The following is a 24,545-nucleotide window of genomic DNA, read 5'->3' as shown; positions in this document are numbered from 1 at the left end:
CTCAGAGCCCTAAAGTATACATTCTTCCCTTTCTGCTTTACTGCCAGCCGAGACTCCTGTCCAAGGGAGTTCTTTCTGGATTCAAATTTAATGCAGTGCTGGTTTTCTCTTAGAGGTGATGCTGCATTTCCTGGGAGTGCTCTTGCCAACTGCAGAGACCAAGCAGCATATTTTAGCATTACAGCACAGAGTCTGTAACGACCTGGAAGCCATGGCTGTGCTTTCAATCTTTGGGGGAAATTAGGAAAATGAAGTTGAGGCCAAAGATAATTGAGGGAGAGAGAACGAGGATGGTTTAGGTCTCCTGAGGAGGGTGGGGATGGTCTGGAGAGACGCGAGCTGGGAAGGCAGCTGTCCCGAGTCACAGAACTTGGGATTTGCTCTGAGCTCAGTGAGAACTGGGAGGAATAGGAAATAGGATTGATAGCACCAGGGCTTCTTGGGGGGTAAGTTCTTCCATCTGGTGATTTCCTGACCTGCCCTCACACTTCAGATTGCCCTGGGTTTTGACCTCAGTAAATACTTGAGAACTACAGCTGTCTTTTTTTATTGGAAAGAAAGCAATTCTGAAAGTGAACAGTTTAGAAAAGACCACGGTACAGGGTTTCAGAGTCTTTGGTAGGTTTGAATTTGGGGATTCCTATCACTGGCCCCTTTTCAGCCACACCATCTCCCCCTTTTAATGCTGTAACACAGAAGGTGGTAGAGCTTAGAGGGGCGGCTTCAGTGAAAGGGGGCATTAAGTAGCAGTATGGCGATTTCCTTTGTCTGAGGGTCTGGGAGATGGGCCTCCCCCAGTGCACTCCCGTGGAGCCCCTCGCAGCCCAACTTTATCCGGTAGAAATGTATGGTATGAGATCATATTGGGAGTCCAGAGCTGCAAGCACTTTCTCACGGCCTAGTTGTGTAAGAGTTTCCAGCTGTCCGGAGTGTGAAGAGCCAGCGCCAGTCCCCCGAGGGGTCATTGTGGGAACACTGTTATGGCAACTGGTTTTCATCACAGACCCCGTAGCTCCATTGGCTGAATTATGACCACACGCTAGTACTTTAATGGTTAACAGTATATCCTAAAAATCTTTTGAAATTTAAAAATATGTTCTGGTGGTGTGGAATAGCTAGGGGGGAAGCAGTGTGGATGGCGGCGGCGGCCGCGGTGTGAGCTGACCCCATTCAAGATTTTGGAGCCATGATCATTTTAAAAAATGAGTTGCTTTTTTTGTTTTTAAACTTGCCAGAACAGTGTCTTCTGAAAGCTTTGATTACCTACTTACTCTTCCCCCGTTGTAAACTCCAAGATCCTTGGTGCGACTTGCTGGAACTACTAGGCCTTGCGTTGCCCGTGGACATTGCTTTGTTGAACCAGGCGGCTCCATCCCGCAAGTCTCCTCCCCACCTTGAAGCACCAGCTCTGAAATCGTCCTCGGCCTGGCCTCAAAGCATTCAGGCCGGACACCTGCTTTCACCGTGGAGAGCAGCTAAGAAGTTTCGAGCTGCTTGTCGAGTTTAGCGGTAGCCTTGGAAGTGTTCACTGAGCTTCCGCCCATGACGAACAAGAGTCCTTTGCGCAGTCTGCTCTGCATGCCTCTTGGGACTCCCAGTTTGACAGCTTGCCGAAGCCAAACTGCCTTTCCCATCAGACTGCTCTTTAAGGCTTAGGAGCAGTTGCAGACTCGGTGTCGCCATCTGAGCCTGGGCTACAGGTTCTGCCCTCTGGTGAAGCAGGAGTGTTAGAGCTGTTGCTTTTGAAACTTTGGGACCACAGCTCCAAGTAAGCAGTAACAAACACGTAATACATCCAATAACCACTGCAGCAGAAGCATTCCCAGCCTCTTCTCTTGTATCCCTTTAAAACATATGCTGGCTGTGACTGCAGGCTGGTGTACAACGCATTAGTGGGCTGTGACTAGTAGTTTGAAAACCATGGATTGAAACTATCAATGATCAGTAGAGGTAAGGATGGAAATGGCCTGGAAGATGATTTCAGGGCAAAAGGACTCTACTTTTATTTTTTAAGTTTTTATTTAAAGATTTTATTTATTAATGAGAGACAGAGAGAGGGGGAGAGAGGGAGAGTGGCAGAGGGAGAAGCAGGCTCCATGCAGGGAGCCCGACGTGGGACTCGATCCTGGGTCTCCAGGATCAGGCCCTGGGCTGAAGGCGGTGCTAAACCCCTCAGCCACCCGGGCTGCCCAAAAGGACTCTACTTTTAAAAAGCTCTTTAGATACAGAGGTGCAGAGAGAACACTTGCGTGTTCAAGGTTAGTGTGGAGTTTAGCAGATGATACAACCTTTCAAATGCTAAATACTTCCGAAGCAGTAATTCTTCTGTCCACCAAGAGGAGAATAACCACAACCGCAGCATGTAGTTGGCAGTGTGGATAGGTGACCGCCTTATGCCGGCTGTCCTGTATAAAGCAAGATGAAATGCGGTATAAAATAAATGAGAGGTGGAGAGGTCGGGTTGAGGCAGAGAGGGATACGTAGAGACCAGTAACATGCGTCAAATATCTATTCAGGGTTTGCTCAGGCCTTTAGAGATTACTTCCCAAGGCTCAGGGAGAGCTTGGATTATGGTTCTCTTCATGTAAAACTTTAAGCAATAGTGTTAATAGCAAAATGGACAAATCAGAAGATACAGGTTTTTCAAAGTAACTAGCACCCAAGTCGGGAAAGATAGTGTTATTGACACCGCAGAAATCTCATACCCCCTTCTGGTCACAACCAGGGTCCCAATGTCTAATAGCACTAAAGAACAAAAAAACAAACAAAAAAACTTTACTGCTATGAAATGTAGTAAATGTCGTACAGTTCATCCATTTAAACTGTGTAGTGAAGTTAGGGTGTTCATAGTTGTGCCACCACACCACGATCTCAGTTCAGAACATTGCCTCAGCCCCAAAAGAAATCAGTTCCCATTAGCAGTCACTAGTAGGCTCGCTTTGGCTGGTTTGTAATCTCACTTGTAAGCGGACTCTGATAATGTGCCTGACTTTTATGTTTGGTTTCTTCTGGTTTCTGATCCTCATGACGTGTGTGTAGTTGTGGTCACTCATTCTCATCACTACATCCCACGATTTATGTTTCATCATCGATAGACCTCTGAGTTGGTTCCAGTGATTGTATGAACGTTGTGTACACGTTCTTGGGTGAATATGAATCTCCGTAGGGCACACACCATGGGGCGAAATGTCTGGGACATTGGGCTATACACAGACTCTGCTGTATTCGATTCTGTCCAGGAACTTTCCAAAGGGCTCGTATAGTTGACACTCCCACAGGCAGGATTCGAGATTTCCACGTTCTGGCCACACAGGACATACCCTCTGTCATTTTTATTTTAGCCCTTGTGGTGGGTAAATGGTATTATGCTGTGGCTTTAATTTGCATTTCCCTTCATGTGCTTGCTGTCCGTTTGGATGTTCTCTTGTGGCTCGCCTCTGTGCTACATTCCTTTTTATGCAAAGGGGAGAGAACCTTATTAACTAGCTCAGATATCAACATAATCCTTGTTACCTGTGCCAGGTCGCATAAACATCAGATCATGTGTCAGTCTTAAGGTAACTCCTCGTGCTGGTGTGGCTCAAGGACGTAGGATCTGAAAGAGGAAGTCCTGAGAGTTTTTGCATTTTCGCTACACTTTAGTTTTAATAGATTATTCTCGTATTGAAGACTTGGCAGTTTTCTCTTTGGTGTGCGAGTCTGTATGCCGTGTGTATGTCTGGTGTAGACACTGCTAGTGGCTCGCCCTGTTTTCATTCTCTTCCTCTGCTCACAGAAGCTTAATAGTTCAGAGTTGCAGCGTGCAGTTAAAACTCCCTGGTCTCCTAGGACGCTTTGAAGTTAGGGTTGGTTATGTGACATGTTCTGCCAATAACCTGTGGAGAGAAGTCTGTTGGGTGGGACTTCTGAAAGCTCCTGCTGTTCTAAGAGCAAGAAATAGACTTCGCTGACGGACGGCTTCTGCCCTTTGTTCTTTTCTGGAAAGTGATTCTGAACTTCAGATGCTTTGCAGCCATCCTGCAGCCCTGATGGTGAGAGACACATGGTAAAGGTGGCAGGGCTGTTCTTGGGTGGTCTCGTGGAGTCACTGTATAAAGCTCGAGCTGCTTTGGTAGGGTCCTCCGGAGAAAGACCAATGGGAGCTGTATGTATGTACGTGTGTCTCTATAATATGAATGATGTAAATATATCAATATATGTTGAAATGTAGCGATTACATATGATTACATGAATATATGTGTATTATAAGGAATTGGGTCCTGTGATTACAGAGGCTGAGAAGGCCCGTGATATGCTTGCTGTCTCTAAGCTAGAGACCCCAGAGAACTGATGGTAGAAATTCCAGTTGGAGTCCAAATGCTCGAGACCCAGGAAAGCCAATGGTCTAAATCCTACTCTGAAGGGAAGAAGAAGATCAATAGCCTGGTTCAGCAGTCAGGCAGAGAGCAAGGGAGCGAGGGAGAGAGTGTGCACGCACATCTGGCACCCTGTGTTCCAGTCATGTCGACACAACAAAATTAACCGTCGCAGCTGCCTTTCTCTGGGCCTCCTGTTTTAGGAGAGTACTATGGGGTCATTTCCCAGGTGTTCCCATATATGCCGCTGGATTCAGTCCCTAAGCAATATGTTCGTTACTCTGATTTCTTGGCTTTCAAAGTCCTTGAGACTTGCGGTGGGTGTGGGATGGTGCTCTGTGGGTGCAGCTGCCTGATCCTGGGTAGGATGGGACCTGGCCTCGTCCTGCTGGGGTGTAAGTGCACGTAACTGCGTCTGAGGGAGGTCAGCGGATGCTGGCAGCAGGTCACTTCAGCTGCAGAAAAGCCCTCCCTCAGGCTGATGGTTAAGGCAGTCGAAGACAGCCAGGTACTGGAGACCCAGAGGAGTGCCTCTGGCCAGCCGCAAAGATTCTGTCCTCCGTCTATTAGACGGAAGTGTCTAGCTCTGGGCCTTCCCTGGGGTTTTCCCCTGATCTTCGTTAGAACAAGAAACGACTTTGGGAGGAAAAACTCCTAAATACCTGTTAGGGATGTGAGATGTACTTGAGAAGAGAGACGATCGTGACTTTGTCATTTTGGGGGAGGTAGGCTCTGACTTGCTATTCCTTCTGGGCCTGTGACTCCCCTTACACCCACGTGGGCCAACAAGATCCCCGTGTCTTTTTGTCCTTTATGACATTTTTTTAATCTAAAAACTTTAGGTGGGCTTGCTCGATGTAGCGGTAGCTCTGCCGGGCCCCTCTGACCTTAGAGCCTCGGGCGGGCCCTTCCATGGACGGCCGTCTCTGGTAAAATCACGCATGTGGCCTTGGACTCTGGATCCTAAACACAGCCGGATGGGTGGCGCCTACACGAAGGGGAGGGGGACCCGGGTCGTCCTGCACCCCCAGGCTCGCATGCATCCCCGTGACATTGAGATGTTTTCCCTGATGACCAGAGTCCCCCCGCCCTGGGGCTGACAGGTCGTGGGGAAACCTGCCTTTGACCCGCTGCCTGGTCCCCAGGGCCTGGCCCTGCTGGCTCCCTCCTCGCTGCCTGCTCTGTCTGTCCATCTCTGGAGGACCTCCTGTCTGTCCCTGCAGTGGCTGCTACATCACTGCCTCCTCTGCTTTGCTTTTCCCCATAGATCCCGTTTTCACATCACCATCACTCTTCCCCAAGACCTCCTTCTGCGGTAGTCACCCTCCTCTCCTGCCCCACCGAGCTACAAAACCAAGCTGCGCCGTCTGTCAGTGTCCTCCAGGCCTGCCAGAGGGGCCTGATGGCAGCGAGCGCCCGGCTGCCCTCAGGACACCCTCCCGACCCGGCCCTGCTGCCTCTCCTCACCTGGCTGCAGCCGTCCGTGTGGGCTGGTGCCAGTCTGCGCAGCCGATCAGCAATCCACTGCCCTGGAGGCGAGCAAAGCACAGCCTCCCCGGGGCCAACTCTGCTCCTTAGCACCGTGTCACGTGCTCTGTGACTGGCGTCCCCTCCCTGTACCCCCGATAGAACAGAAGTCTCTTCAGGACCAGGGAACCGCATCTCTTCAGTTTGCTGCAGATAGGAGGTAAGCGAGGAGAGGACTGGGTGATCGTCCAGTGATGTTGGCAAGATGGCTGGATGATGGGGGATCTTTAGCCTGAGCCTGGCCATTGCAGTCGCCTGTAGCTGAGCTGAGGGAAGGTGGTGGGAGCAGATTCGGAAGGGAGGGAGGGAGTGTCAGACGGGGGCTCTGGCCTGTCAGCGTGTTGGCCTCCAGTGGATGGACCCGTTCAGCGATGCAGGCTGAGGACAGGCGTCAGGGCCCCGAGATGACCCTTCACACCATGAGGCCAGGGGTGGGCTACTGGAGTGTGGTGGACGGTGGAGGGGAGGAGCCCAAGGGCAGAGCTGGGACACACCGAGAGGGGTGAGAACAGCCGGGGAGGCTGGAAACAGGAGCCCGACGGGCCATGAGCAGGAAAACCAGGCGCTCCAATGAAGGCCGCGAGGTGATCCGCTGTGTTGCGTTGCTGGTGAGTCTCACGAGCTGAGCACAGAGTTAACCATCATACCTGGGCGTCCCCTTGACCTTGACAGCAGTGGTTTTGAAAAGCGTGGGAACGAAAGGGTGGCTGGAGTTTGCTAGAAAACGCATGACTGAATGAAAAACAAAAGGAACCTACTTGTGTGTAGGGATAGTTTCTGGAGAGAAATTTTTTTTTATATTTTATTCATAAGAAACAGGGAGAGAGGTAGGCTCCCCTCAGAGCAGGGATAAGGGACTCGATCCCAGGACCCCAGGATCACAACCGGGGCAGACACTCACACTGAGCCACCCGGGTGTCCCCAGAAATGGGCTTCTGATAAAAATCTTGATGCAGCTGTAAACACACAGGCTCTGTCGGCCTGGCACTGTGTGGACTCCTGCTCTTTGGAGGGACGGCGGCTGTGGGGGTCGGGGGGGTACTGTGCAAGGGGAAGAGGGCATAGCAGGTTCTTTCCCTCTTCACGGCCACGTCTGCCACCAGCCGGCTCCTGGACGCGGGTGGCAGTGACACGCCGTCGACATGCGGTGGTCTCTTCCCCTTTGGACGCACCTGAATCGTCTCCTTGCCTTGAACGTTGGCAGCTTTGTTTCCCCTCGCGTGGTAGTTGTGTGCCTGGGTCTCCCCTGTGTGAGCGTGAGCTCTCGAAGACCCCGGACTCCTCCCCAGACTCGCAGTGGGTGACGCTCCTCAGCCCCGCCAGTGGTCCCCGCCGCACCGCGGAGAGGAGTTTGCGTGCGAGCTCTCGGCTCTGGCATCCTGGGATCCTGGGAGGACGCGGCAGGAGGCGAGGGCTATTTTTAATGCTTCGTGGAACCGCTCTGTCAGCACTGAGTAAGGGCGGTGCGCGGCGTCCAGGTGGGGACAAGGGAAAGAAAGGTCTTCGTGTGCCAGCCCTGGACAGTCAGAGCTTCAGGAGGAGACGCCGGATTTATTTCCGGAGCTGTGACACATTTAGACGTAAAAGCTTACGGAAGATCTCCGCCTGACGTGAGCGCTGATTACCTTGCGGTACCAAGCCACGGCTTGCTTTCCCGAAAGGCTTCGGAAGCGCAGTGTCCTACGGGCTCGCTCCTGGCCTGCTCTGCGCTCTCTGGACTGTCTCATCCTTGGCAGCGGTTAGGCTCGCTCAGCACGGCCGGTGCTTTGGCTCGGGCTCTCCGTGCAGGGGGTGCTCTTGGCCTCCAGATCTCGGGAGCTGTTTGTGCCCGCGGGCCCCGCAGGCTGTTGCGCTGGCGATGCCACGCAGATGGTGGGTGCCTGGGTCCGAGCGCAGGCCAAGGAGCGGCGCTGGTGAAGAGCATCCTCTTCCTGCCGTGTCCCTGCCGGGTGCAGAGCCCACGGATGGCCTCCAAAGCCCACGATCCCTCAGGGTTTCTTCCACCACGTACTGTTCCGTGGGCACAGGACCCACGCCTGACATGAACCGCATACGGCGAACTACTGGGAATGGACAGAGACTGACCTCTAACCTCAGATCCCTTTTTGTGGCAGGAATACGTGATTGAGGATGTATTATCTCGTATCATTAGCAAGGCCATCAGAGTAAGGGAGAAGTAGCCTCGACCACAGACTGAGCTTGTCTGTATCTCGCAAGCCAATAGGGACACCAGCTTACGACTGAGAAAAAAAAAAAAAAAAAAAAGAGTTCCACAAAGCCACAGGCACCCGAATTAGAGTCCCAGAGCATTATCACTTAGAAACAAAATCTCCGAGAGGCAGCTGAGATCTTTTCATTTTGAAAATGCTTTAATAAGTGTTGACAACACTGTTTTGCAAAATGTAAAGGTACTATACAAATTCTTAATACAAAAAGAATAAATTAAAAGCAGACTTCTTTTTAATTCTGCAACTTTGTCTACAACATACATCCTTGTCATTGATTACAGTTGAACAGAATCCAGTAAAATCATTGTACATGCTCTACAGTCAGTTTCAGGAGCAACCTAATCCTTTCTCCCCGTTATTAAACTAGAGTCCATTTTACACAACGTGTAATAAACTATTGACATTAATGTATATGTCAGACTTTACACCTAGTTAACTAAGCAGTAACTGGTCATCTGATAGCACCTGGAGGGGGTTTGCTATGTTTAGAACTAACACTGAATGAAAACAAATTGGAATTTTAACAGTTTCAACACTCACCTGCATATAATAAAATAAAAAATCCACCTGTCTCACAACAAGGTCTGATGTAGGTGTTCCCACCAGTCTTTAGACTACACAGGCAACTTCCTACATGCATCCAAAGAATCCAGTGGGGCTTTCTATCAGACCAGGGGCTTCATATTCCCTCTCATTTTGTTTTAAAGAAGTACGGATCTGTGCAGAGCTCGCAAGTGCTTGTTTGCGGCAGCCCCCGTTCCCCACCACACTGATCAGGAGTCACGTTGGCCTCCAAGGACTAACATCTGTACGTGCTGTAGAGACTGAACGCAGCTCAACAGTAAAACCTGTTGTACTTCATTTCTTTGCTACCAGACTATCGTGGTGTTGGCCTGAACTCTAATTCCCCCTCCCACTCCATTCCCTTCTGCCTCCTGAATCCAAAACCCAAGTGCTGAGGAAGTGTTCTCCTCTCCCATTCCCTGTAACCTGCCTGCGCCCAAAGCGTGATCCGATGGACTGCAGACCAGATTGGGAACTAAGGTGCGGGCTGGGTCCTGCAGCCACGTGACCTTGCCGCCTCCTGTTTCTCTGGACTTTTCCTATTGCACACAGTTCAGTCTGATGACCCGTGTGTCTTGGCCTGAAGTATAATGTTGTGAATGGGCAAGTTGGGAAAAAACCTGTTGCTGTTGCTCTACCCACTCCCTCCATCCCCAGAATCAGTTAATAACAGAACCAGTTGTGTTTATCCTACAGGGTTAACCCAAGTGTTCTGTGAATACCCATCCCTTCCTCAAGGTGTGTCACCAATGCAGTGCACACAGGGCTGGGGGAACCAGGCCCTGAATTGTCCAGAGCGGTCCCAGGGTGCCGTGAGCCCTCAGCATGAGCCCACAGAGCTTTCCAAGCTGCAAGAGAAGGAGCATGGTTAAACTTTAGTGTCCATCTTACCTCCTGGTCTGGTAAAGTCTCATTGTCCTTGGATTACACATACATTAAAAACAAACAAAAACAACAACAACAAAAAAAAAACAAGGATTTTTCTTTTTATGCTAAAGCTAACTGCAGTTCTGCTTTCCCACAAAACTACCCACCCCAGCTCCTGTCCCTGGCTGTCAAATGCCTTTCCAATAGGAAGTCATTACAAGTGAGAAAAAAGATCCCTCCCCCCCGCCCCCCCACTTGCGCCAATAAGCACAGCGTACCACCTCCGTGGAGACCGTGTTTGTGCCATTTTGAATAACCCAACTAAGAGTGTGCGCTTGTTACGATTATAAAAGTATTTTTGAGGCCTTTGAAGATTGATGGCTTTCCAGTTGTGTCCTAAGCATAGCTCAAAACACATGTAAACGTGCAGCTCCCATACACCTCTTCCTTGCTCTCTGGGTTCTGTGGACGACTGCGGTACGTCCAGGTGGCTGCCGACGCCGGTGGCAGGTGGGCCCTCTGGGAGCTGGCGTGATCTTCAGCCCCGCTCCGCCTGCTTGCTAGTAGACACATGAGTAAACTCTTTCTACCTAAGGGCATAGTTGGGTTCTTGGAATAAGTGACACATTGGTAACCGGGTGCCGAGAGAAGTCGGGTCTGAGCTCTTTGTCACACAAGTGCTAACGAATAGAAAATGAGCCACGACAGTTAAACACTCGAATGGATCGCGATGTGCTTTTTCCCTTGGTTTCCCATAAAAAATAAAATCAAACACCTTGTGCAAAACAATAGGACACGCTTTTACTGCTTGTTTTAATGAGAGAGAAGCGCTTTTGGCAATCCCCACCTTCCGTTTCCTACGGATCCCACAGGGCAAGCAGCTGAGTGCGGTGGGCATGGACGCGGCCCCCGCGGACCGGGTGGCCGGCTCCTCCCGCAGGCCTGTCCTCCACGTCCGCACCTGGGGCCCCGCGTCAGCCACGCCCGTGGACTCCCTCGACTGGACCATCATACTGGGTTAGTTTTCCAGGCTCTGGCCTGAGAGAGAAGGTGGACCGTTAAGGGAGAGGGAGGAGGAGGGGAAACAATTTACAAATGGTTGACTTTCACTTGTGATGAGTAGTAGCGGTTGAGACTTTAAAAGATTTCATTGCAGAACGAATGTCTTCCTCTTGGCCCCTCGTATTTTTTTGTTTATTTTTAATTTTTTTTTTTTTAATCTTTGGCAGCATAGAACTGATTGTGATCCTCGGATGCATCTCTGACACGGTAAGCTTCCTTTCTCCTTCTCCCCCTCCCCCGACAGCCACTCCCTCAGGGAATATTTCAAGTGTCAACTGCATGTTCCCCGCGCGGCACATGCGCGAGGCGTCCTCTTCACCAGGTGCCTGGTGGGCCTGCGGGTGGCAGGCTGACCACCGCTTCGTCATACTTCTGGATCACCCTGTACGGAAGTCCCCTTTCCTGTTCTCATGCCACTTGTCCGTGGGAATTGGACGGCAGCTCCCTTCCCTGATGGTTCCCGGCCTGGGGGCAGTCACGGCAGGGGGAGGCCACCAAGGTGCCGTTGAGGATTGGTGCCTGGCTCTCCGTGGGCGGGAGCGCCAGGGGACACACAGTGGGACCGGAACCCTCCAGAATGTCTCCTCAGTCAGGTTTTTGAGGGTGAAGGGGACGCGGAGACGGGAGAAAGAAAGTGCTGAGGGCCAAAGCTGGTGCAGGGTGACAGTGCGTCTGGGTAAGGCAAATGAGAGGCAGTGAGGTGATCTCTGAATGGCGTTGAGGCGGTCAGGTCGAGGCCGGCTGGCTCACACGAGGGTCCCGGGCTTGGCTTTCTCCTGCCCGTACCACTGGACGTCGGCTAGTTCTGGATAGAGGGAGGCATCCAGGAAACAGCTGTCAGTGCAGCTCCTGCAGGGAACCAAGGGAAGGAGCTGGTTAGTGGAGGGGAGGCCGGGCGTCGGCCGAGGGCGGGACGGGCGCCTTTGCTGCCCAGGCCCGGGGCCGGGTGGTTGTCCTGTCCACGGGGAGGCCGGCCCGCGCCCGGGAAACCTAGGCCCCGGGAGGGCCCCATACTCTGGGCCCCGGGGAGGAGGGTGGCGGCGGCCCGGGAGCTTCCACGGCTGCTCTTTACAGAGACAGCGGCCCGGTCGGCCTCCGGGAGACCCCAGGCATCGCCCCCTTCCCCTGCGTGTTCTCTCCTAGAAGCACGTTCCAAATGTCACTTGAAACAGAGATGGTACTTTGAGGGGCGTTTAAAATTTGAGTCAGTGCTATTTATTTTAAATAACATGCGTTGTTTTCTGATCATAAAAGTGTATAGCGGGGTGCCAGCCCGGTGGTCAGTCGGTGGAGCGTCCGCCTACGGCCCAGGGAGGGATCCCGGGCCCTGGGGTCAGCCCCACATCAGGCTCCCTGCTCGGCGGGGAGCCTGCCTCTCCTCGGCCTGCCGCTTGTGCGCGTGCTCTCTGGGGGCTCTCCCCAAATCTTTACATTTTTGAACTAGAATGAAAACAAGAGACTTCTGAACATCCCTCAGGCACGCCTCACCACGGAGGCTGGGGAGAGGGAAAGCGGTGAGGACACAGACGTGCTGAAACCAATAAGCACTACTAGGAACAGCAGCCCCTTTCTGAGCCCCGCCTGGCTGTTCCAGGCTAAAAGCGAAGGTGAGACTTCAACCCCACGGCCACAGGAAGGGGGTGGCGTTTGCCCGGCAGGTGTCAGGAGGCGGGCTGAGGAGATGAAGGCGCCCCCCGCTCCCTGCGCGCGCCTGGTGGCTGCCCTGGTGTTGGCTGGCTCCTCTCTGGGCTCTGGGCCCAAGCAGCAGGTGCAGCCTGGAGCACCTGTGTCCCTAGCGTAACTCCTCATACCCTCTGCGTGCTGATCTGGCCTGATTCCTACCGGGATGAAACCGGGGGCCCTGAGCCTCCTGGGGTTGAAGTGACACCGCCCTGAATGACAGGACCTGTGCCTTGGGGTTGGCAGGTCTGAGTGTCTTTAATGCCCCAGAGCCGATGCCGCCTCGGGGTAGAGACGCCGACCCACCGGGACATATGCTGTATTTTGAGGGACAGTCCTGCCCTAACTCCCCGGGGTCCTGGTGGTGCCCTCTGCCCCCCCAGGTGAACAGGTGACCCAGGGGGCCACTTAGGATCCTCAGGTCACAGTCCCTGGTTCACCCAACAGCAGAGGCCCAAGCAGCCTTCCCCCAAGGAGGAGGTGTTACTTCCCGAGACTGTAGTTAGCAGGAGTAGGAAGCAGGGACAGACGAGAGACAACTAGCAAGCTCTGGCTGCACTTCTGCCCCAACCACGAGACCGGCTCCATGCAGCAAAACTCATTCGTTTCTAAAAGAACAGCTGGATCCAAACTGTGTTTCTGGAAGTCGGAATAAATTAGGGTTACCTGCTCAGATGGCTAGCACAGCTGTGGAGAGGATATTTAAGATTGTCATTCACCCAAGTTCCAAATAGCCTTCCCCCTCTTTTTTTCCTCCTGGTAGGAATGACTTCCTTGACATTCACACTTTAAAGAAATGGCCCACAGGATAGTTCCTGGAGGAGACCCACGGAGCATTTCTGTCTCAGACACATGGAAAGAAGGCAAGTTTCTCCAGGAAGGATTTGGTTTCCTAAATCCAGAGTTTTAAAAAATACAAAGCCTTTTGAGGTAAATAGGGGAGGTTTGGGCATTGGAACCCTGTTAGTGTTCCGTAAAGATGGTGTTTGCAAGACAGGGTCACTTGTTTTGAGTTCCTCAAGGAATTGGGATTGCAACTGGATTGAGTAAAAGCCAGTAAGATCTTTAAGAAACAAAATTCAGCTGAGTAAATTTTAAACAGTTTGGTGGCAGTGGTGGGGACCCTTGGGGCTCCCAAGGAGACTTCAGACAGCTTCAGGAACACAGGCAGTGGTGCCTGAGTACCCCTTGCCGTCTCGTGGTCACCCCTTCTGAGTTAAGCTTCCTGGTGCAGCGTTAACAAGGCCTCAGTCCTTGCTCGTCTGCAGTCCAGGGCCAGGGCTGGGAGGGCCAGCTGCAGCCCCAGTCCCAGCCCTTGGCTGGACCCCAGCACCCATTCGTTGGGGCGTGCTGGCTGTGTCCAGAGTGCCAGGGTGGGAACTGCTGGCTGGTGCACACTTCAGGCCTTCTCTGGGCCAGTCCAAGTATCGTGTCTCAGGTCACTGCGGGTGAGGTGAGGGAGTGACAGATGTGTTGGTACTAGAATCTCTGGAGCCAATGCTGCACAACTGGGGGACAGAGGTCAAGCACTTAAAAAAGCCACTAGAGCCCCGGTCACCTAACCCAACCCCCGAGCTGGGGCAGGTGGCTGACGGAATGGGTCAGACGGACAGCAGGTCACCCGTCAACCTCAAGGACACTTCCACGCCACGAGGCGCACACGTGAACCACCCCAAGGTCCCCTGCCTGGTGGCACGGCCCCTGAGGACCTGCATGTGCCACCTTCTGGCACAGCTGCTTCTTTGCCCGTAGGAGCTGCGGCCCGGGAGTGGTAGGTCCCTGCCAAGACTGCAGGATCTCGGTAAACCAAGCTGGGATCACAGCAGCCGCCGGGAAGCAAAACCCGAGCATGCGAAGTGGAGGCTGGCGCGCACGCGGCCTCGGAAGAGGAACACAGTGCCCTCAAGCTGGGCACTGGGGCCGTGGGCATTTTGTGCTGAATAGTTCTGGTCTCTCAGGCACACGGACCAGCACTACTGAAGACAACCTAGGATTCCAGCAGTCATTACGAGGAATGTTCCAGTTAGACAAGTTCATTCAAGTGCACGTGGATGCAAGGGCTCCCAGATGAATGGGGTGCCCATTGTAATCAGCATGCAGAAACCTCTGGAAGCCTCCGAAATTCTGAAACTGCTTCATGTAAAGACTCATTGTAAAAAAGGTAATGAAAAGTGAAAGAAGCCGTACGTAAAACAGAAGACCGTCCGCCTGCTGCTCCCCTTTAACCTCCTTTACTCGGCTGTTAATCCTCCATCTGCGTGGTCTTTCCGCTCGCAAGAGACCCTACGACCACACAGCATATCCATCAGAGGAGGGTCCCCACATGGGGCCCCTGCGGGGCCGACAGGACGCTGAGGGAGTCTCTTCTGCTACTAGTTATTCCTGAAAAAAGGGGCACCTGTTGGACTCCGGCAGCGCATGGGTTATACCGTGTACTTTAAACCCGACCCGCTCCGGAGCCCACGGGCGGCAATCCTGGAAAAACCGGGAGAAGCCAGCACAGGGCGAGGATCCTTACCAGCGTCCCTCTCCCGAATCTCTGCAGCCCACCCGAGAGGAAGGTAACATCGCACATCCCTTCCTTTCCACCTCCAGATCCACGGGTTTGATCCTCTCTCTCCCGGGGACCGCCGCTGGCCTCGTCTATTGTGTCCTGAGAGCCTGGTGACCGTGACGCTGGGGGCCCCGGTGTATGGCCAGGCAGAAATGTGGCTTGAACTCCATGTGTGCCTGGGCTCCCACAGCTTATCGCCAATCCTCAGCCTTTGCTGTTGGTCCTCCCTGGGAGTGGCTCTGGTCTTGGGAGAGTGGCATTCCTTATACCCCCTCTGAGGGCACCTCTGGAGTCCGTGACGATGTTCAACACTAGCGGGAATATTTACTATTGGAGCTCAAACCTGACAAGATAGCTGAAAGGATTAAGTAGCTCTATGATCAGAAGTTGGCCACCCTGGAAACACACAGTCATCTTCAGTGCCTGACAGCAACTCTTTGGGGGGCTCTCTCCCCCAAGCTGAAATGAAACCGTGGACCCAGAGGGAACGAAAAACATTCTGAAGCCATTTGTGGAAGGATTTACCAGAATAAGCCAGAGACTAAGCTCTAGATCTAGAACATAGGATTCTTGATTTCCATCCTAGCTGAGGATCTCTCAGATACAAAGAAACTGAAGATAATGGAGTGGGCTGCAGGGTCAGCCTGTGTGGTCACTCTGGTTGGAACCCAACTGAAGAATTAACAGTGGGGGACCTTGTCTGAGAACAAATCAAGTCTCTATCAGAACAAACGTAGCTCTAGTACCAAGTCAGAGCCACCTGTCAATCTTACCACACCCCAAACCTTCCCTAACCATCTCAGAAGGCCTGCAGGTATTTTCAAAGATCTGGATTTAAGAAACAAAGCTCTTCTATGAGATGTATTATGGAAAATTTGTACTTGCAGGAATTTCCCTTAGAAGTCATCTTCAGGGAGGTAATTCTGCCAGAAGGAAAAAAAAAAAAAGAGGGAAGGCTATTTGGAACTTAGGTGCATGAAAAATCTTAAATGTCTTCTCCACAACTGTGTTAGCCACCTAAGCAGGTAACTTTAATTTTTTCCAGTTTCCAGAAATGCAATTTGGATCCAGCTGTTCTTTTGTAAACTAGTCAGTTTTGCACGATCATACTGGTCTCATGACTAAAACTTAAAATGAAAGCTGTGAGATCTCTATGTCTAGGCATGCATGTTGTAAATGGTGACATTTTTCTATCTCTGGATGGTGCTGCCAAAGTTAATTTGTAAAAGTTTTAATTCATTGGCTTATTAAGTTGACTTATTAAACTGTCACAAATACAGAAGCCACATATTTGTCAAATTCATATGATCTAGGATAATCCTAAGTAAAAGCCAGTTCAAGTTTGTAGGTTTAAAGTAGGAATGCCTTTGTTATCAGCATTAAATGTAACATAGAGATACAGCTTTTAGTGATTTGAATTCATGTTATCTCTGTTACCAAACTTGTTAGCAAGGAAGGTACTTTAATGTCTTGAGAAGTTTCATGAATAGCGTAAACGTAATTAAGTGAACAAATACGTATCGGTCATGGTCTCTGGTTCTCACTGGGTAGCAGCTTTCCTTGTCAACAAACCACTGCCAGTTTTGTAGCGAAAAAATTATTTGAGAACACCATCAGGGTGACCCCCCCAGTTTTGTGCGGTCACCTTCCTGGCCCAGTAATCCCAGAGTGCGTACAGTCCTTCCTCTGCGGCGATATGCCTTATCATCTTCACTCCCCAGGATGAGAAGAAAGGACTAATGGTGTCATTAAAATTCCATTAGGAAACTTCTGGAATTTCTCTGGACCAAGATGCTGTGACTGGTCCTTTTGCATCTAGCATCCTATCCTTTTGAAAAGTTTGCTCCCTACAGAATGGTAACTGGCAGATCCACGCATCTGCCTCCTTCCCTGTACTCTGACCCTCCGATTGTCCAATAAGACCTATTAAAATATTGCCACTTACTCTGTTGCCAGAAACATCTGACACAAGTTCAAGAAGCTTATGCTGAACAAGAATACACCTTGGGGGGATCCTTGGGTGGCTCAGCGGTTTAGCACCTGCCTTCAGCCCAGGGTGTGATCCTGGAGTTCCAGGATCGAGTCCCACATTGGCTCCCTGCATGGAGCCTGCTTCTCCCTCTGCCTCTCTGTCATTCCCGCTCTCTCATGAATAAATAAATAAATAAAAAACAAAACAACACACCCTGACCTCCAAGTCCCTTCATGAGTCACGTCCTGGAGAATACTCACACTGCAGGAGATATCAGGTAAAGGACTCCCTCTCCCCTAGGTTGAAAGGAGCATGCTGCTCACCAATTCCTGCATCTGCCCCTGGATTCATCTGTCCCGATTACAGACTCGGGACCTGAAGGGAGCTGCGAAATCACTGGTGCTCTCAAACTTAAGATCTCTGGTGCCAGCAGCCAATGCATCGGATGGAGCCTGCTCTCCCAAAATGTCGGACCAGGCCTGTATCACTGGTTCTCCTTTACCATGAAATGATGGGCAAAAATTCATCAGACTCCTCCACTTCTGTGTTTTTCTTCCTCTTGTTTGCTCTTTCCTGTTGCTCCTTGACTTGGAAAGACTGTACCCTCCTCTGTACCTCCCAGGCAATTGGCAAGGGAGATAACCTCTCAGACTGCTGGATTTGCCTTTGAAAACTGATCTGTCCATGATGATGGAGGCACCCCCCACCCCCCGCCCCACGACAGTTTATATAAACTTCTTTAAAGTCAGGCTTCCCAGCACCTTGTTTTTATCTTTCTCTGATGATACCTGTATCTGGCATTAGATACAGATACCTCTGCTCACCACAGTACATTGGCATCACCACGTTCTTATGATTATCTAAATCAGATCTACCCCTGATCACAAAGAATTTTCACCAGAAGCAGCACCTGCTTTTGCAAGGAATTTAGAGCCACTCTTTATTTCAAGGTTAGGAGATTGGCTTCCTGAATGTGCCTAAAACCTAACTGACTCTGGGCTTGAACAAGCAAATGTGACATCTATACAAACGAGTCACTGTATTAACAGTGCTGAAGGGACTGTTAGGAATGCCTGGGTGGCTAAATCAGTTAAGCATGTCCTTTGGCTCAGGTCATGATGTCCAGGTCCTGGGATGAGCCCCACGATGGGCTCCCTGCTCAGTAGGGAGTCCACTTCTCCTTCTCCCTCTGCCCCTCCTCCCTGCTCATGCACTCTCTCTCTCTCAAATGAATACAATCTTTAAAACCAACAAAACAATGCTATTTTAGCAGGAGTGGTCTGTGCCCCGACAGGATTCCTCTTTGTCCGGGGTGGTCATCATTCTCCTGGACCTACGAGTGCCCAGACTGGCATATACACAGGCAATATCTCTTTGGTTCTCTCACTGTACCCCTAACTGTCCACAGCCAAACTGAGCCACCTCATTGCTCAACTCTCCTGAATTTACACTGTCAAGTTAGAGGAAACCGGGAAGCATTCACGATCCCTATTTCCCTAGTTTGGAGTGGGTGCAAATGAGGACAGGACCCCAAACTTTGCTTTAATCCATCGAGCCACTGCCAACTCTAATGCTCAGGCCAAAGCCGCCCAGCATAACTCCCTAGATTCTCTACCTAAAATTGTCTTTGATTGTCAGCCAGCCCTTCAGCCTTAGCTGAACAGGACGTATGCGTCATAATCAATCAACACTCAGACTTGGATTAACACTTCTGGGGACGTCGAGGTTCCCATTGGTTACAACAGTTGGACACTGAAAGTCCAATCTGACTCATCTTGACATTTTGATTCATTAAGCTGATTCCCAACAAGATTAGGCTTATGGCTTAAATCTATGCTACAATTGGGTCTTTCTGTCCTGTCATTTTGTGTTGTGATTTTTTTTAACTTACTAAGTTATCCTGGTTTTGTAAAAATAACAAACTTGAGAGCATTTCAAAGCCTTGGGGAAGCAAATGTCTCACATGTATACCCTTGACAAAGTCTCCTTGCCTTGACCTGCTGCTTTGACCTAGTGTAAGAAGTTGCTCAAGTGTGGCCTTTTGCTTGCTGCTCTTCCTGAAGCAGCTCTCACCCTGAAAAAGGGGTCCATTCAAGGCATGGTGAAGAAAAAGAAACAATGTGAAGAACCTTCATCAAAAGGCGAAGTCCATCCAAAAAACACTTGGCAACGTGTACTGGGTGACTGCTGGATCAAAAAGGGGAAATATAGACCCAAACTAAGATGGAGTCACTTATGTCAAGGACAAAACGGAGACCATCAATGCAGGTTCTTATAGGAAACATAAGCTATCCTTACACAAATGACGCTCTTCCCATAAATCAGCAAAGGAAAGCCAATTCTGTCCACGCCCTTCTGAACTTCCCTGACCCCTGCCAATATGCATAGTCTGGTTTTTGACGTTCCTGCTTGTTCAAATGGGGCCAATGAAATCCACTTTCCAGTTCCCTCCTCTGGGGCACAAGACACCCGAGGATGGTTTTCCTCCGCTCCAAGGGACTTGGACTCAAGGAAAAAAAAAAAAAGGGAAAATAATGCCTAAACAACATGGTTGATCAGTAATGCTTTCTGCAAAAGATCCTGAGCAAGAGTGGGGAATGTGAAAGGATTTCAATCTAAAATGAAACCAGAGGATAGGAAATTAAAGAGTCTCATGCATGTGCCCTCAGAACTCAGAGACTGATTTTCCATAAATGCCCGACTTAACAGAAGACTGAGACTTACTGCCTAACCAGCGAACATATGCTTAGGATCTCCTCCTGTCCTCCAGCCCATGAATGTGTTTACACTCTGGCTAGACTTCTCCCTCTTTGCACTCTTTGCAAATCCAGGTGGCCCCAAGCCCTCAGCGCCCACCTGTAGCTTGCTACAGCCTGCATTTCCCAAACTGAATTTTTCTGCCATTCCCAAATAAACTCAATTTCCGGTAATTTGAGCTTGCCTCAGTGGGCTTCCTTATTGAGGTTGTTAGACATTATTGGGAACATTCCAGTTAGACAAGATCATTCATTTAAGTGAACCTGAAAGCAAGGTTTGCCAAATGAAACTGGATGAATTACTTTTTTTCACTGGCATGTGGAAGGCTCCAGAAGACTTCATGATTCCAAAATAGCTTCATTAAAAGAGTCACTCCAAGAGGATAATGAAAAATGAAAGAAGAGGAAGCTAAAACCAAAGACGGTAAGACTGACATGGTCTTACTACTTCCCTTTAACCTCTTTTTACTTCTGAGTACTCATGATCTAACTAATCCTCTGAAGTGCCTTTCCACCCTGGAGAGACCACATGGTCGTAAGCAAAAGTCTGCCCTGTTACTGGCCCCAAAGGCCTGCACAGGAGCCCTACTCATAGTTGACGGGACTCTGAGGGGTTTTCTGGTCACCTGCTACTGGTTATTCCATGAAACGGCCAACAGAAAACTACAACTGAAATTCATGGAAAGCCTTGTCCAATTCTGGAAGATACCAGGGCTATATGCTCTACTTCAAGTCCCACTTGCTTAGGAGCCTACCGGAGAGGGCCCAGAAAAAGTGGCAGAAGCTGGCAAAGGAGAGTCGGCTTCCCTGATTTCTTAGGAATTGAGTCTTTTATAAGAACAGAAGTGCGATTCGAGTGGAAGCAATTCAGAGCCCCAAACAAACTCTCCCATCTATCTCAATAGGCTTAGAGTTACCGTGAAATTCTGGCCTTAGGACAATAAAACTCCGTCTTGGAGGAACTTGTGCTTCCTCTGTGCCGTCGCGATGTAAGTGTTCTGTATGGTCTTCTCTAGGAACCCAGGTTATTCTTATCAAAAGGGAAAAGGGGAAAAAAAAAAAAAAAGGGAAAAGGAGCCCGGGGAGTGGGGCTGGAAAGGTTATTTTGAAACTAAGCAAATGAAAAATCTTGTCTTCACAAACATGTGAAAAGTTTAAGCCATGTCAGCCTGTCATCTTAACCTTTTGCCAAAAGCACAATTTGGATCCAACCGTTCTTTTTTAAACTGGTGGGTTTTGCATTATTTCCCGGTCTCATAGCTAAAAAATTTAAAACAAAAGCTGTAAGATCTTTGTTTCTATGATTTCGTACGTCTGTCCATGCAAGTTACACAGGTGTGAGCTTCTCTCCTCTGGAGGTATTACCAAAATTAATTTGTCAAGAGCTCCATTTAATTGGCTTAAAGACAAACAAGGGCTATACAAATTATGTGTACTCTCAGAATAATAAAAACCCAAATTTCTTTCAAGTTCATGGGATCTAATGTAATCTTAATAAAAGCTAGTTTAAGTTGGTTAGTTTAAATAAAATAGGTATGTCTTTGGAGTTAACAGCATGAAATAGAATACTTCTTTCCTTCCTAGGTTAACTAAAAGTCATATAAGCTCATGTTCTGTTACAGAATTTGTCACCACAAAGATAATCTGATAGCTAATGCTCACGAGACTGAGTAATCTAAAAATTGTTAACAGGATAATTAAATAGATAAAAGTGATAAAGGTTTATAAATGAACTTTTCAATAATTGTTATGCTTATGTTAGGTCTACGTAGAAAATAGTTTCCAAAATCTTTTTGGTAAGTTGAAACCTTAAAGCTACAGTTAAAGGATGGACTTTCCAATGGTATCTAGACAATTTCCAAATAAAATAATGAATTGTTAATTACTGAACACAGATTCATCCACTTCTCACTTCCTTTTACAGAGGGCCTAAAGATATTTGGGTCTCTTAGTAAATAAGTTCTGTGCCATGAGGAAGAATATACTTCTAGAAATCATGAAGTGTCTACATAAGTTTGTCAATCCACAGAAAGTTGGTGTAAACAGTTCACAGTTGCTTTTTAGTTTTTACTAGGAATGAGGAATTCTCATCCCTATGTGTAACTAAAATTAGAAATAATAAAAGGAAACAACTGTGGATTAAGAGTAGGCAAGGGAAATAAAATGACTGGTTCTTCCAGAATGAGGGAAAATAAATAAATAAGGAATAAAATCTGAATGGATCTAAAAAAATTTAAGCGGTTTGTGGGAAAGGGATCTTGGGAAGGGAATGTGATGTGTGGTCAAGCTGGCTAAGATGGGAATGGACTTATTTAAGTTTTTAAATGAGTTTTAATATCAAAAGTACACGGGTGCAAAAACAGAATTTGGTTTTCTGTTAAAAGGACAAAGTTTTCTTGGACTTTTGGTCTGCTTTTGATAAGCAATTATGAAGGATTCTTCACCTTTTAAGGTGAAGAATCCTGCCTGGACAGCAAAGATTTTGTGTCTTAGCAAAATAATTTACCATGCTTCCTGTGGTCTTTATCAAGAAAAATTGGTCTTCTCAATATTAATAGACCCAACTATTTGTTCACGACTACTATTCGCCTTTGTCACTCTGGTTAGGTAGATAATTCTTTCATAAGGATCCGTGATCCTGTCTTCAAACCTGTTGATGTTTTGACAACTTCCCATAACCAACAATGGTGTCTTTCTGACCTGAAAGTAACTTTGAGATTTCCCTAGACTGTCCCTGGAAAATCTCCAAGGATTTGTCTTTCACCTTATAAAAGATGTTACACTAATTAGGTTTACTTGCTATGTTAAATTACATGGGAAGCTTTGTCAAATAAGTGATAAAACGTTCTTAGAGTATTTGTATAGATGTTATTAATATAAATGGTCTTGAAACTGTATGAAGTTTCTAGAAATCTGGTATGTCCTGGTATAATGTTATTCCTAATTCTAGTTATTATCTTTAAATATTGCGTATCATAGAAGTAACCAAATCTCCTTATCAATTCCATTATAATGAATGAACTCAGACCTGAACACTTTTATGTGTTTAGTCATTTACAGCCACTTGTTTGTTTTACTCTGATGATTTTGCAAAACAGACTCATGGAAAACAACCCTACCAAGAATGCTCGACCTCTGACACTACTGCCAAATCATAAGGGGTTGAGCCCTGGCTGCACATTTTATGACCGAGGAAGGCTCCATCTGACTTCTGGTCCAGTGCAAAAGCAGGAGACCTCAAAATCAAATTGCCTAGGAAGAGACACGGGGGACATCCAGGTTGACAGCTTTTTCCCAAGGTGTGGGGTTTCCATTCCTCCTTCCCTCTCTGACCATCCTTCCCAAAGTCTTACTCTGTGAAGGTCTTTGATTCTTTTGTCCACCTCTTTCCTGGCCTGCTCCTGTAGCTCTGCTTGTCTCAGGCTTCTGCCTGACTGCCAATGCTTCAGGTTCTCTGGGCCAAACCCGGCCCCTCTCTCTCAGAGGGGTGAAGAGACCCCAGTCTCTTCCCTGGTGAAGAACCCCAGTCCCAGGCAACTTTGCATCCAAGGTCTGGCCAAAGAAAGGGACACAAGGCAAGGGTAACCATATAAAACCTCCTGTGGGATCTACAGACTGAGTTTTACTGGCCTCCAAGGCTGCCCTCCTCTGAGCCCTAAGCCCATTCAGTTGGGAATGAGAAGGAAGCATTCATAATTCAAAGTTCACTTCCCTTGCCAGATCCTACGCGCACCCCAGATAGAAGTGCAAGCGAGGCTGCACTTGGGGAACTCTCCTTCACCCTCGCAGCTGGTGCAGAATCGACTGCTAGAGCAAGAGCTGCGCCTCACAAGTTCCTAGGCTCCTTGCCAAAGTCGTTCTGATGATCGGAGAGCCCTCGGTTATCTTTGAGCGCAGGCTGTGCCGCGGCCAACAGCACTTGCTGCTCTTGGACAGATGCTTCTGGGGAAGCCGAGACTCCCCTACACATGATCAGTATGCAAGCCAGCTGGCTAAGAAAGGGACTCCTTCAGTGGGGTCTTGGACATATGTCTGGGTCCTGGGGACCATGGCTCTGAAGTACCCTCTAGACAGTGGGCGTTATTCTGCTCTAATAATGACTCAGTGATGCACGTTTTCCTCTCAAAAGCTTTAAACCACCCAGCAAAGCCTCTCTCTAAGAACAGAATTTGAGAAAAGGAACAAAGAGAAAGACCAACATGAAGAATGAACCTGTGAATACCAGGCAGAGATTCAGCAAAAAAACAAAAACAACAAAAACAAAACCATAGGAACTGTTAAAAACCAGAAAATAGGCCTGAAATGGAGTCATTGATGCTAAGACCCATTTCACCAAACTGAGATCTGACTTTATGAGTATCAGATCTTCCAGAAATGGAGTCTTAAACCCGTCAGTCACCTGGTCAGCCCGAGTTAGGTCATGGGCCTGATAGACCCCTGTCATGCCCTAAAGAAAAGTGACTTTGTGCCTTGTTCCTGCTCCCTTCTGCCTGTAAAAGTCTCATTAGCTCCTCTGAGCTCCCTTTGACCTGCCGGATTAGATGCTGCCCAATTCATGAATTGGTGAATAAAGCCAATAGTGTCTTTCAGATTTATTTCCTCAGTTGAATTTTGTTTTTTGAACACCATCTTCCTCTGGAAGGCTAAGCCCCTGTTTTCCTAATCCTTCATCAGCCAACTCGGGGGACTTTCAACAAAAACTGTTCCAGGTCTCTCACCTAATTTGTTCAGGATCTTGGCATACCCTACTTTTTAAGGGAGAAATCTGGCTCTTTCTCTATAGCAAAGTGAAGCTTTTTGCTGTTTACTGAACACCTCTGCCTGTTGCTGAATCCTTTTGCCCCTGGAATGGCCTCTCCACATCCCTACCTGCCTCCTCAACCCCACGCCAGGCTGTGGAAGCCAGGTTCTAGAGGTGTCTCCCTGAAGCCAGAGTCCTCCTACTCCTCTTGGGATGCTGTAAAGTTTCAGAGTAGTTAA

At 49.0% G+C, this 24,545-nt stretch overlaps 1 protein-coding gene and 1 long non-coding RNA gene across 17 annotated transcripts in view; one reads left to right on the top strand and one right to left on the bottom strand.

The window, feature by feature from the left end:
* Positions 1–8,230: 8,230 nt before the first annotated feature.
* The window catches only part of FRMD4A (FERM domain containing 4A), a 741,134-nt gene continuing 724,819 nt past the window's right edge, over positions 8,231–24,545 (bottom strand). For all 16 annotated transcript variants that reach the window (XM_077897154.1, XM_077897147.1, XM_077897150.1 and 13 more), the window contains one exon: positions 8,231–11,452. In XM_077897154.1, the coding sequence (XP_077753280.1) occupies positions 11,350–11,452 (103 nt within the window). In that variant the 3' untranslated portion in view covers positions 8,231–11,349. The remainder of the gene's footprint in view (positions 11,453–24,545) is intronic.
* LOC144313828 (uncharacterized) lies at positions 12,030–15,820 on the top strand. The gene is made up of 2 exons (XR_013379445.1): positions 12,030–12,210; positions 13,047–15,820. It is a non-coding gene; the product is annotated as an uncharacterized LOC144313828 (long non-coding RNA).

The sequence above is a fragment of the Canis aureus genome, chromosome 5, assembly GCF_053574225.1.
Source record: "Canis aureus isolate CA01 chromosome 5, VMU_Caureus_v.1.0, whole genome shotgun sequence".
NCBI classification, from domain to species: domain Eukaryota; kingdom Metazoa; phylum Chordata; class Mammalia; order Carnivora; family Canidae; genus Canis; species Canis aureus.
Note: the sequence above shows the minus strand (reverse complement) of the source record. Positions and strands in the feature narration are given on the sequence as shown.